The 14,538-nt window shown below is 31.3% G+C and overlaps 1 protein-coding gene across 2 annotated transcripts; it reads right to left on the bottom strand.

The window, feature by feature from the left end:
* Positions 1–836: 836 nt before the first annotated feature.
* Bm5218 (Uncharacterized protein) lies at positions 837–5,164 on the bottom strand (the record flags this gene model as incomplete). Of its 2 annotated transcripts, XM_043081030.1 has the most annotated exons (7): positions 837–1,215; positions 1,380–1,514; positions 1,827–1,899; positions 2,159–2,312; positions 2,389–2,559; positions 2,757–2,858; positions 5,075–5,164. In XM_043081030.1, 7 exons carry the CDS (start codon positions 5,162–5,164, stop codon positions 837–839), a joined length of 1,104 nt encoding a protein of 367 aa, XP_042936964.1. The 2 variants fall into 2 exon arrangements, with proteins under 2 accessions (XP_042936964.1, XP_001898609.1); XM_001898574.2 differs by lacking the exon at positions 5,075–5,164 and having other exon boundaries at positions 2,757–2,795.
* Positions 5,165–14,538: the final 9,374 nt, after the last annotated feature.

Here is a 14,538-nt window from a genome sequence, read left to right as displayed (position 1 = left end):
TATCTATTTCAAAATACTATCTATCTCCTTTGACATCAACTGACTGTATTAATTTCATCCGAATTTGCAAAAAATTTCTGAAAGCGATATTTATTAATAAACTATAGGAATTGTTTGTACAGTAGGTTTAAAGAAAATTTGAAACGTGCCACAATTATTTTATAAAATATTCCTTATTTAGGACAGTGTGCTTAGCAATTCATCATAATTCTGTTATATTTGAAAAATTCGCAATTCTTTTAAATGAAAAGTTGCTATTCATTTCAAATTTGCCTTATTAATCCTTTTATACAAACAATTCTAATGCTTTGAAAAAAGCTATAATGCAATTTTAAAATTAGGAAAGTTATCATTTTATTGCATTAATTTTAATAGGCGCTCCAATAATTATATCACTGATACAGTATTACTATATTTCAAAATAACACGAAAAAATCTGTCATCTATAACAGGGAATTTCAATTTCTTCTGTGATGAATGTATTAACTAATTAAACTATGTTCCCAATTTCGATTAAAAAAATTAAACAAAATATTTTGTTTTTATCTCTTACTATTTATAAAATTACAGAGTACAGGTAAAATTCCCCAGTGCATTGTTTAGCGTCGGAATGTATTTCTTGGAGTTATTTATTTTTATAAAATAAATCAAAATTTCTGATAGAGCCAAAAAATTCATTTGATTGCTTTCAGTGTTTGATCAGTACCTTTGTCACAACAACTAGATTTTTCATACATTTCATACAAATATTTGATGAAGTCTATTGTCCTCACAAGATGACAAGGCAACATAGAAAAAAAGACCCAACCCGTAGACGAAATATTGAGTGGATGATGTCATATATTAAAGGAGCTGTCCACATTCAGAGCTTTCATATTGGATGAGGAAGAGCTGCTCGAAGTTCCAAATTCAATATCTAATGATGCGAGTGGAGCATGCTTTTCGAATCCGTCCGGATTTCTGCCGCTATCCTGAGCGGATGGCCTGACATCGACGGCGGTATCAGCAGTTGCTGAAGGGTCAATAGTAACAACAATATTACTACTATTGTGTTCAATATAAGCGAGATCGTTAGTTCTCCTGGAGGTACTGCAGCATACGGCAAACGCATACTGATTTTGCTGTGGCGAATTGACTGGAGAAATTTGCGACGGCGGTGACCTCACTGTACTTAACATCGAAGGCGGACTATGCATTTCAACAGTCACATCTTGCCTGCAAATTACTTCAATGCCCTATTGCACATATAATGTTTAAGCTCAAAAAGCCTGATAAGGTAGAATACTGAGAAAACTGAGGGTAAGTCGTAGTCAGTAGTTAAAGTCATGCATCCTCATAAAAGCCAAATAAATCAAAGTCGCTTTTTATGAAAAGCATACCAATGGGAGGCATGATCGCAGTGTTCACTTGTGGACGTACAAGCGCGGCTGTGATCGTGTGTGTCAAATACTAAATCATTTTCGATGTCAAAGATACCACAATAATAACTATCAAGGTATCGCCCATACAATTTCCTGTAATTAAACTTACAGAAAAATGACAGTAATATTGCCCAAGATTACTTCAAAATTACAAATTCCTAGCAATTTCTTAGTACTTTTAGCTGGTCTAAGCAAAGCCATACTATATAAAAAACTTATGAAATTGTATTGAAATTTGAATCAGAATTTGACAAAATTTCAAAAGATTATGAATAAAATTTCCGACATGCAGATTTGAAATAATTTCAACCTTTTCCCCCATAGCAATGTTAATATTGGATGGAATTCAATGTGTTCTCATTTACCACAAAACTATCTCATCAATATTCGAAAAAAAAACTTAACCTATTATCAACATCATCGAGAAGCATTTGAGGTATACATGGTGTGGAACGATATTTCCGTTGTTTATCCATTACTGAAAATAAAAATATTGGCAAGTATAATGTTAATAAACAAATCAATAAGTAAATGAATAAACAAACAAATAAATAAAGAAAAAATGAACGAGTGGATGAATAGAATTGTTTATTAAAATTAGTGATAAAGCTGAGCACTTTTATGAACAAATATTGACACAAGTATCTGTATATCAGTAGTGTTGTAATGGTGTTATGAAGTAAGTCATTAATTGTGACAGCGTTATTTCTTCGCTAAAAAGAATAAACGAAACTTACTTGGAGTGAAATCACATCTTGACAATGGGACAGCTTTGTATAACGGTGTCCACTCACGTATCTCTTGGTCAGTCATTGGCAAATGTCGCTGTATCACATCTCTTTGCAACAAGGATGTTTTCTTACACGGATTAACTTCTATGTTATGAAGCACCTGCAACAATCATCGAAAAACTGAGCTCTTTACTCAAAAAAAATGACGTATGCGATTAATGGATGGAAAGGATAACCTGCGTATTCTTATCCCTGCTTTCAAGAGTAATAACACAGGCTACGATAAGGATAAATGAACCAATTCCCATTGCAACTGGTCCGAAATACTGCAAACTTTTAAACAAATACCGCTTGGTCCAGTTGGTGGACAATTTATCGGTACCATCATTTCCTCTGTGTACGATTTCCTGCAAAGTTTCACTTGAATTAAAAATAATTAATTATAGGAGTAATTCTTATAACATTTTGAAATAACCAAAAAGGATGATTTTATTGAGTTATTAAAATACTTATGAAACTGTTATTAAAAATTGCATAAAATAACAAACGACATAAATTTGCATAAATACTAGCATGTACTAAAAGTAGATAAAAATGTACAAACCTGAGATAAATAAACATCAAAATAACCAAGAATAGTCATCAAAATGCCAAAAAGGATAATAACACCACCAAAAACAATCGCTCTGCATGCTATCCACAACGTCTGAAGTAAGTAAACTGTTTCAAACAAGTTACAATTTTTCTATTTTCAAATAATTATGATTAATTTGGTAGACGATTTTTTTTTTTTTTTAAAAAAAAGATCAATTATCTGTAAAATTCTGGTGATAAAATTTTAACTGAGTCTCAGAATTTTTACCAAACACATTCATTTCTTCCCTAAACAAAGTGAAAGTGAATTATTTTAAAATCTTATTTGGTTCATTACCAGATTAATGCAACTTCAAAAGGCAACCATAGCAGTCAAACAAATTTAGTAGTAAGTGATTGGGGGTTGATCTTAATGGTATGAGATTATTAGTGTTAGCAATTATTTAAATTTCATTGTAAGATAAATATAGTGAAAGCAATTGAATCTCTTACTGTTTACAGTGTTTCATTAAATCTTACTCGTTAACTAACGTATTATATAATTATTATTTATTGCTTGCAGTGAAACACCGGTATTTCCATCAAGATTCCGAAAAAATATAGTGACTCACACAAATTTTAAACTTTTAAATACAACTTTTAAAAAGTATTCATAAGAAAAAAATATGTAAGAAACAAGTAGTTATCTTGGTTTGATGGAATGATGACTTATTTGATGTTACCACTTCATTATCTTCAGGTGTTCGTTTCAGTTCTAAAGTTCAGTTTCCACAAAAGATATAAAAAAGAAGAAAAAAAAAACAACTGTAAATCATGCATTTATCGACAATCCATTAATTTGACAAGGGAAAATATAGAACGATGAATGGGTAGTTAATGCAATGAGCAATTCAATAAAACTAATATTTACACTGTTCCCAAGCATAAATGAAAAAAGTATTGAAATCGATTAACTTTCAGGAAAGAAAAGTATTGAAGAGAGAGAGAGAGAGAAGAAAGTAAGTTAGAGATGAATACCTTTTCGGATAATGCTAAAGATTATGTCGTCGCCTCTCACTGTAAATCATGCAACTATCAACAATCCATTAATTTGACATAAGTGTGAGTGCTCCTTACACTACCTCTTAAATTTAGACTAAACTATTTTCACCGTGTTTTAAACATGGTTACACTGAATCTTTCGGTGTAATTATATTTCGGTTAGAATGTTGATAAATGCAACAGTGCATCTGTGTTACTGAATTCTTAATTTTTTAATTAATTAAATTAGATAAATTATTTTGTTCCTTCATGTGACTTATTTGAAAATTTTGAAAAAAAAAGAACAGAAAGGTAGATAGCTTTAAATTATGGTTTCAAAAATATGAAGAATTATTAAAATTAATCAGAATTCAAATTACGATTATAAAAATAAGCTAATGAGTTGCATTAGAAACAAAGCAATGTACTTCCATAAATATAAATTATTGGTGAAAGGCAGTGGAATAAAAAGAGGAAAAAGAAAGGAATAGGATTAAGTGTCAATGGGTATGAACATTTCACAGGTAAAGCTGACTAAAACTGATTACTATTTCGTTAAATAAGAATTTTTAACTTTATAAGAAAATAAACAAATTGGAATAGTCACACAGAAAGGAAATCGACAATAGGACAGGAATTAGTCCTTTATTTCAAATGCCATCAGGTCATGCCAGTCACTTAAAATTCTTTGTTCTGAGTTCCCTTAGAGAAACAAATAGTTATCCTAATTCTTTTGCCTACATATTTTAAGTGCACATTAAGTGATCGTTTTTCAGGTCTGAGTAATGACAAATCCACAGTCGCGTCAAAAAAAAAAGAAAAAATTCAGAGGATAGTCTGATAAAACTAAAACTAACTCTATCCTATAACCTGGACAATATAATTGAATCCTCAATTCCTTCTCTTTCATTTTTTTCAGACTGCTACTTTACTTATATGCTGTCTTCTTTTCATAATCATCTGATGAATAACTTGTTCAGTCTAGAAAAGTTTAGATAAAGTTTAAAAAACATAACTTCTAAATGAGTAGTTCAATCGAAGAAACCCACATCCGCTAATTTTTTCATTAATTTTCTTGTCCCTAGCTTATATTTAAACATTATCTCTCATTATTGCTCATTTAAAGTGTAAGGTTGCATGTTGATTAACCGAAGAGTAAATTCAGTAACCTACCAAACTATACCTATGGCGAGCTGAAGTCAGAGCTTTATGTAGTAAATAAGAAGACTTTATCTTAATTATAATTTCATACATTTTATCCTTATCAGAATAACTTTAACCTTTTTTCGAAAACAACAAAAAGTATACCGAAAGTTTCGACTTATTAATTTGATGATATTTGTAGTTTCTGTCATAAAAATTTCGTCGTATGACAGTGGCGGTTGGATGATGGATCATCAGCCCTCCTATTGCGCTGTCGCTTTGGTTTTAAAATGTCAGAAAATCCCAGAATTTTCTGACAAAAATTGTTTTCGACAAAACACTTTTCCGTTGTTGGGACTTTTGACGAAAATAGCAGAATAGATTGGATTATCAAGTAAGCGACATCAGCAAACGATCACCATTTATTTGTTTGTCTAGGTTTTAAAAACATTTGAATCTTATCAGAAAACTCGATTTTGTTGGTAAAGCAAAAAAGAATAAAATTACTCGATATATCGTCGAATGGAGGTTGAAAGAAAAGTAGGATGACAGAGAAATGAAAATATTAGGAGACAAAATAGATAAAAATGGATGTGACTACGAAAGCAATAGACTCGAAAATAATTCCCTATCAAAGTACAAAGAAGTTAAACTGGTGTAATTTCGATCAATTTAATTACTTTAATGAATTTGAAAGGCGGAAACCGTAGTAACTACTCGAAGGGATGGGACAAAAGTATAGGCTTTGGACTTCAGACAGGGAAAAAGACTGCGAAGAGAGTGAATGTGGAGATTGAGGGAATAGTTATTACTGGATAGATAAACAGATATTAACAAGAATTGTTGAAGAAAGATAACAAAATAAACAAGTAAAGAAATGAATCGAACGGCGAATTCGTCGTACCCAAACGTTCTTTAAACTCTTAGTTTTTCCACTGCTTCCTATGAATTATTTTGAAAGAAAAATATATAAATCATGATGTCTTAAGCGATTTAAGCTTCTTTTCAGGTGTGATCCCAAGCGTCAACGAAACAAATTCTTTAACTATGTCTCTCATGATCTCTCGTCTCGAAAAATAATATTTTTACAATGGACTCATGGTAGGCCGATAAACGAACAAGTTTAATTAACTATTATAAATAAAATACACACTCTCACTTCTAGTAGCCCTGTAATTTGACAATTTCAAGCTACTTGTTTCATTTTAAAAATCACTTTTTCCATTTAAATTGAGAGTGTTAAAATGAAACAGAAGTACAACAATTCATTCCTCAGTATTGAAGGAAAAAGTTTACATACTAAAATAGCTAATGGTAGCTATCCCATGGACGCATCATTCACACATTATTGAAATAGTGTAAATAATGGAAATGAGAATATGGATGGGGAGGTGATAGTGCAATAAGAAAAAGTTGGAAAAATTGAAGACTTTGGCTTCTTGTCCTCTTCTCAGCAACAAAAAAAGGTTAAATTGTTTGCTGCCATATTTCATTTCATTGCTTGTAATAGTAAGAATTGCCAGCGGTCAATCTTTTTTGGTCATCGATACTACTACTGACATAATGACCATTAGATGGACATCAGTGAATTAATTTATTGTAGTTTGAGATGGCAGTGTTTAAATAATCTCATGCAAAACGATTAGTTGAATTCACAATGAATGTGTTGGAATGATAATAGAAGAAAGAGCTGGTGAAGGAAGAAGAAGAAATCAAAAGGATTGGATGGATGAGAAAGACGGTCTATAGGAACGGATCTTTGTGACTAGTTTAAAAGTAGGCTGAATTGCATTTGCAGCTGATAATCATAAACATTTCTACACATTAATATATTAATTTTGTTAAACGAAAGATTTGGAAATTACGCAAAAAATCACTCGAAAATGTGACGATTCCTTTATCTTACCTTTTTAATTAATTTATAAGGAGAATATGAATACTGAAGGAAATACGGATTAAATGGGTCCAGGCCAAAATGAGATATTTAAGTTAAAAACTTTAAAAGTGAAATTTTAAATTACAAGCCTTAAACGACATATATAAACAAAAGACATATATTTCTTCAAAATTTATTTATTACGACTGATCTGATTAAGTTCTTTGAGAAAAACAAGAAAACTATCGCGCTCGGAAACCGATATTGTTCAAAAATTTCAGCAAATAGCTGAATTTCTTTTTATTTTGTTGCTAATTTTGTCACTTCACAAATTATTGTTTAGTTGATTAACAAGTAAAAATTTTCAATTCCTTCCAAAAAAAAAAAGAACTTTTACATTATTAGCAGCCAAGTTTGAGATCCGCGGCCAGGTAAAGAGATGAGATTTCTGAAATTTCTGAAATTCGAAGAATATGACACAATTCGGAGGCACTTAATCCGGATAACAAAAAAGTCTGTTAAGTAGGATATCAGCTACAGACAGAATAAAGAGAAGAAAGAGAGGAAAGAGAAACATATTTGATGGGATGAAATTAAATTTTCACTCGATGTGTATTTATGTATATATATAAGTGAGATGTTAATAGAATTTGCTGATCGTAGACAAGAAATGATGAGTAAAGAGGATTGCGAAGAATTAACAGTGTTCAGTAATGGTTAGCGAAAGTTTGATGAAAATGAAGAACAGATGTTAGGGAACATTTAGACTAGTAAATAAATATGAACAGATGAATGTTAAGTAGAGGAAGTAAGGCCTAGGATTTCATGTAAACATTTCTTCGCATCTACTGTTTCACTGTAGTTCTATCTATTTCCTTCGTCTAATGATTGGAAAATAGATAATGGAGGAAAATAGATGTCACATAATTTTAATGTAATTAAAAAGGGAAATGACTCACTCATATAGAAGCAATATCTGATTATAGTTTTGGATAGATAGTTATGAAAGATTGCTTTTAAGTTGAATTGAAGGGAAACTGATAGAAAGCAAATGGATGATTTCCTCATGAAAGAAAAGCATCTGCTTATTCTTTTACCCTCTTTTTGTGATCCGGATGTCCTTCCTGAACTGAGGTTTTTAGAACTCTTTAACATCAGTGAAATTTATATCTTGAAATTAGAGCAATTTACAAGAAAGTGATGACTCAGAAACCAAATAAGTACAGCTATTTAGCTGAGAGATAGTATAGTGAAGAGACGTGAAGAGAATAAGCGGTTCAAATTAGGCAAGAACAGTTGAGAATAATTGAAGCAACATCATATGTGAAATGGATCAGTTACTAGACCGGACCGGAAGGGACTGCTTTGGCATGACATTCTTGAAACTCATGAAATGCAAGAGATGGCTTTCATCTCGAGACCGTCACCGCTGCATAGTCGGACTCATCGGACTTAGTTTTCATAGTGACTCAGAGTGATCCAAACATGTTCGAAACAGTGTCTAAATCGATTTAGAAGGGCTATATGTGATGTATGAACTGTAGGTATCAGTTTGGGTAGGGGTTGGGCAGTTCACTTTAACCGACGGGAAAGGCAAATAGGATGTGTGATTCCTATTTTTCCTTAGATGATGGATAATAGCACTGTCACGAGATAGTTGGAGCTGAGCAGTAGGTGATCATTCTATTGAAAATACTACGAACTGCGAATGAAATCAAAGAACTACATTGATTTCATTAATAACATATTGTGGAATTGGACAAAAATCAAGTTAATTTTTTAAAATGAAATCAAATTAATTTTGAGCAGTTTTACCTCAATATGAACATGCTTCTTGGTTGTAATTTTGCGTCGTCCTTTTTCTCGTTTTCGTCTGGCCCTCAAGTAACCATCCCGACTTTGTAAACCGGTGTCCAAGGCTGATAGATTTATTTTCCCCAAACCTAATGAGACACCACGAGCAGTACCCAACATTTGCAGTCTAGGGTAAAATGATAGATTTCAGCTTCAAGTAGAGTGGATTTCAGATATTCCTTGTGGTGGATTATCTCTGCAGAGCTTTTCCAGTAGCCGGAATTCAGAGTAGAGAATTTCGCAGCTAAATATGGAAAGGTTATCCCATTTTAAGTAGTTGTTTCTTAGTAGACTCCTTGATTTCTCCATATGACCATGCAACCGTAATAGGTTCAATAATATAGTTTTAAGTAATAAATTCAGTCATGAAGCATGTAACTGATCCTAAAAATATTTTACAAGTGATATGCTTGACATATAGGTTATTGCAGTCCGTCATGTGCTCAAAATATGCTACGTATTTACATGGGAGGAAATAAGAACAGGATAAAAGATAAGGAAGCAGATTTAATTTTATGATATGATTTTCTTTAATGTTAACAGTTCTCTCACTAGCGTAAATTAGTTGCAGTCATTTGATAAACTAGTAAAATTAAATTTCAGATTGGTTAGACCGACGGTCGCATCTGTACTAGCAAAAGTTGTAAAGCACGATTATTTCAAGCTGTAAAACATCTTTATGAAATCTTTTAGCAACATTTACTTTGTCACTTATATATATTTAAAGCCTTCATGTAATGTTGTTCTGCAATATCAGAATTGAGAGTCACGGTGTCATGTTAAAGCACTAATACAAATTCAAGGTGCAGAGGAAAAAACCATTGTATCATAAAAAAATAACTGTATGTCGGTCAAACGAATAATAATGTGTCCTGTAGAATTGATTGCTTCCGGTTAGCCGCTTTGGGTTGCCAGAAATCATCCAGTAGTTTCCGTTTATTATCTATTCAAACGTGAAGTAAACACGTAAAACAAAAGACTCATATGAAGCAGTGGAGGATGGAGCATAATGATACTACGGCACCAGTTTAAGGATCTCCTTGACAAATAGATTAACTCTTTGAAGATTTCCTTAATAACAAGATTAACTCCTGTGTAGCTAAAATGCATGTTTAGTCACTAAGCTATAAATAAATCAAGATAACAGAAATCCGTATTTTTACACAGTTCCATATTTTTGAAAAAATTTTTAAAATTGAAGCTATAATTCCGTCTATTTTTAGGAACTTTTCAGGAGAATATTTAAAACTTGAAACGATCAAGGCATACATGTTCATCAGGTCAATCATATTAAAAGATCAATCAAAATGAAAACATATTACTGCTCATTTAAATATATAAATATAGGGATTTAATTTTTCAATCAAAGGCTGAATAGGCAGGTATTTGTCTGGTATAAATGAATAATAATAATACATCGAACAGCGTAACATTTGACATATGCAACGGAAAGGAATGGGAAAGCAGTAGTTATTCAGGGTAAGTATATATATATATTCAGGGTAATGTATTATGTGATGGAACTTTTTTTTTTTACTTTTTGTGAGATATAAGTGAAAGAGCAATTAAATATTTATTTAGGAGGATGCTGAGAATAGGAAAGTACGTAAAGCTCACTTCTTAATCTTTTCTTCATTAACATTGCTATTAACAAATACTTGCAAAAAAAAAAATAAATAAATAAATAAACGTCTAATAACATTTATCAAATGATTACTTTTCAAAATTTCATTTTTTCTTGTGCTAAAAAATTTTTTTTATTAAGAAATGAATTCAATGAGCCAAAAATTAGTGGCCCAATTATGCTGTCTAAACTAGCAGTCGTGCCAGTTGTCATTAGTGATACTTTCATTATCACGCAAGCTTTCTTTGATAATCCATATTCTGGCATCTCGTGTATATTTTAATCTTTATTCCATTTTAGAAGTTATTTCTTAATAGGATAGGAGTATTTAAGACACAATATTCATCTTTGAACTATTTAATAATAAAAATTTTCTTTTAATTAAAATGCCAACTTTTTTTTTTCTTTTTTTTTCTGTTCTTTTGTGATTGCTCAAGCAAAAAGATAATAAAAGCAACAAACTACAAACATTTTCCACTACTAGCAACACATTGTGTATGCAAATGATATAAAAGTGAACTTTCTCATTTCTTACCTGAGAATCTTGTAGTCAGCAAAAAATTGCTAAGAATATTGTACCATCAACGAATTGGGAATAATTTAAAGAAGAGGTGATCATTGAGGTATTAATGCATTAATAAAAGTTGCACATAGCTCTATCAAGAAGATCGTTTCAGATTTAAATTTAAGATGTAGAAGCAAATTAAGTATATGTCCTAATTCTTTTGAAGAATAAAAACGAATTCTTCTGTACTTTCATTTAATTGTTCAGAAAGATGTCTCCAATGGAACAATTATCCTTAAAATCCACAGTAAAGTATTATTGTTCTCGGAGTTGGCTAAAGATATATCATAAATTTTCTGGAAGAAGAGATTTTCATCGTAAAAAATGGTCTTTTAAAAGAGCTAAACTGGTTGTAATTTTGTAAACAGTTCGATAGTTGCAAAATTGATATAATAATTTGTGGATTGGGATCGGAGATCAGATAGATCTCGAAGAGATCATTGATAAAATCCTGAATCATCCATTCATACATCAAAGAAGATATTTCTGCATAGAAATTCTCCTGTGAATTGAACTATTAGAGCAGGCAGATAGAGACAGACAGAAACTTATAGAGCAGATTATAAATATTTACAGGGAAATAAAATTAAATTGAATGATGCAACTTCACGGTAGTATCACATTGCTTCAAGCCGTATGACAAATAAGAGAGAAAGGCCTGAATGAATGGTCATAGGATGTAGAAAAGTGTGTAAGGCAAGGCAATAAGGAGTGGCATTTAGACAAGTCCAGAGAAAAATATATAGTAAGGCTTGGTAAAGCTGAATTTTGAATTTATAAGGTGACATGTCTATGGATGTGTAACGGATGGTTAGAGACACTCTCTGAGTCCATTATTCTAGCCAGAAACCCTATTCCATTGAGCCCAGTTTATCAAATGAACCGGGCACAGTTTAGCAAAATGCTCATACACACACATACACACACACACACACACACACACACACACACACACACACACACACACACACACACACACACATACACACACACATACACACACACACACACACACACACGCACATAACATACACATACATACATGCATACACAGTCACAGACACCTATGCATAACTCCCGATAAAAGAGACGTGCAATGTATAGACAGAAATAAATAAGAAGCTAATTTGCATTGCACGACGTGTCACATTCCTCGACCGGCTACTTCATTCTTTATTTCACTTCTCTCATCAGTGTCACACTTCTCACTATTCCATTTAAGATTGTAAAAGTAGTTTAGCTTTGATTGTATTTATATTTGAGCACTTCATCTATCGACCATTTCAGTGATCGATCTGCTGATCAATCAGTACTAGACCTCTTCAGCTGCATTAAATTAATGAAAGTATATGTCTGTGACTCTCATCAACAAAATCTGATAGTCCACCGCAAATGTATCATTATTATCAAAAAGTATTAGATATTATTACTTTACTAAATCATACGATTAAATAGATAAATTAATATATAGCTGTAAGAACGATAGATGTGTTATTACAGATATAATATACAGAAAAACGACATACATCATTTTATATAGACAGAAGCAAACAGATAGTAAAAGATAAACACTACAAGCATAAAAGTCTAATAATTGAATGAAGTCATCTTCCAATCAGAAATTCAAAAATTGAGATCCTGGAAAAGTCCGAGAGATCGTTTAAGTCAAAATTAGTGCAACTAATATGTAGAAATGAAGCAATGACTTTATTCCTTCTGTGAAACTAACTCATTTTACTTTTCAAATTGTACCTATTAGTCATACTACAAACAGCTAGAAAATAATTAAATAAGATAGAAATGAAATAATAATAAAATCCTTTCCAAACACAAATAAAACAAGTCAATGATTGAACAAGTTATTATTGAGTAAAGCGTTATAAGTTATACCAATCACGTTGTAATCAGATGTCAATAAGACGCTTACACTCTCACATAACATCATAATTTCAAGCATAGCTTCAGTACTTTATAAATCTCAGTGAAAATGAAAGCCTTGAGCCAAAAGGAATAGATGAGTGCTTACTGCCAATACGCATTTAAAGTTACGAATAGGCTTTTTGTTTTTCTATCTCCTCTGTCCTTTTATCTTAGCTGTCCTCATAACATAACACTTTCAAACTGAAAAAGAGCCTGGAATTCTAGAATGCTTCTTTGGTAGCACTTTTTCCCCTTTTCTTCAACTGCTTCTTGTCTATCTATTTGTTATTTGCATTCATATTGGATCAAACGACCACTTGCAGTCATTTTTCAAGCAAAAACCGTTATACCTTTTAAACAGAACAAGAGAAAACAGGACCATTTATAATTCGTGCTCTTATATTGCCATATGCACACATCACATAATGAGGTAAAAGCGAGTCTACAACAAGTCATTCATCTGTACCCGATCAGTTCCTCAGGTATACATCAATTTCAATGAACCGATCAATAAGTTATAAGCAAAAAGGTGGGTAGAGCTCATTGTTCACCAATATATTAATTTGTGTGAGACATGAAAAGCGATAAATTAAGAGTTGTTGATTTCTTACTCTTTTTTCATGATTATAATTATTGATTATCGTAAATAACTAATTACACTGATACTCCATATAATCATTACTATAATCTCGTATTATAAAAAAAAAATTTTATTTTTTGTGTGATAACAACAATTAATAATAATAAATATTTTTGAGCATAATAAGAATAATAATTTAAGAATAATAATAACAACAATAATAATAAACATGTCAATAATAATAATAATAAGAAGAAGAAAAAGAAATAAAAACTGTAACCACATAATTTAATACACTATACGATTGTGTTATTATACTGTATTATTGTAGTAGCACATTGGAAATAACTGCAGAATTGAACCGAGATGAGATTAGATTTCTATAATTACTTTTAACTTTTACTATTAGTTAAAATTCTTTCCATAGTTAATGATGTTCGAGTGGAAAACTACCAAAGTATTGTCTAGAAAATTGTTTTCGAAAGTTATAAATCTAAACCCCTAATTCTCCTTGTACAAACTCCGCATTACCTTTCATCCAATTATCTACCTTATCATACTTATCACAGATATTACCTACTATACCTATTATATCTTGAACTTATTTAAAATTTGATCTTAGGTTTTTGCTCTTGTTTACTTGAAATCCCTACACAAATATCCAGAAATCTCTCAAAAGAAAATATCTTGCTCTTCATGATCAGGTATGTCTTCTCTGGAGACGCTCATCTACTCATCCAGAGTATTACATTGACTTCAGTCATTGCTAACATTTTTTAAAATATTTGAATTCAAAACATAAGACGAAACCACGATCAGAAGTAATAACGGAAGAATTTGAGGCCATGCACGTTTCTCACAATCAATTTTATTCTCTGTGTCATATTCTCTCCTCTCATTTCTATTTCATCATTTTCAAAAATGTCAACTAAAATTTTTATCTTATACGATCAATCAATAACCTATCGTTAAAAATATTTCATAGTTATTCTCAAAGACGATGAGTTTTTTTTTCAATACAAAAATCGTCTTTCACATTGGATTTTATAAACAACTGTCCTTTTTTCTTTTTTTCTAATATATTCGAATCAATAAAAATTCATCACTCTTGTGACAAGCTTTATTTGAACTTTATTGAAGCAACGTGTTAATTTTTCGTTGCATTTAAATGTTGATTGAAGTGGTTGAAATAATAGCAGCAAATCTTTTT

This window comes from Brugia malayi (assembly GCF_000002995.4).
Source record: "Brugia malayi strain FR3 genome assembly, contig: Bm_v4_Chr3_scaffold_001, whole genome shotgun sequence".
In the NCBI taxonomy this organism is placed as follows: Eukaryota; Metazoa; Nematoda; class Chromadorea; order Rhabditida; family Onchocercidae; genus Brugia; species Brugia malayi.
This window is presented reverse-complemented; position numbering and strand designations above follow the sequence as displayed.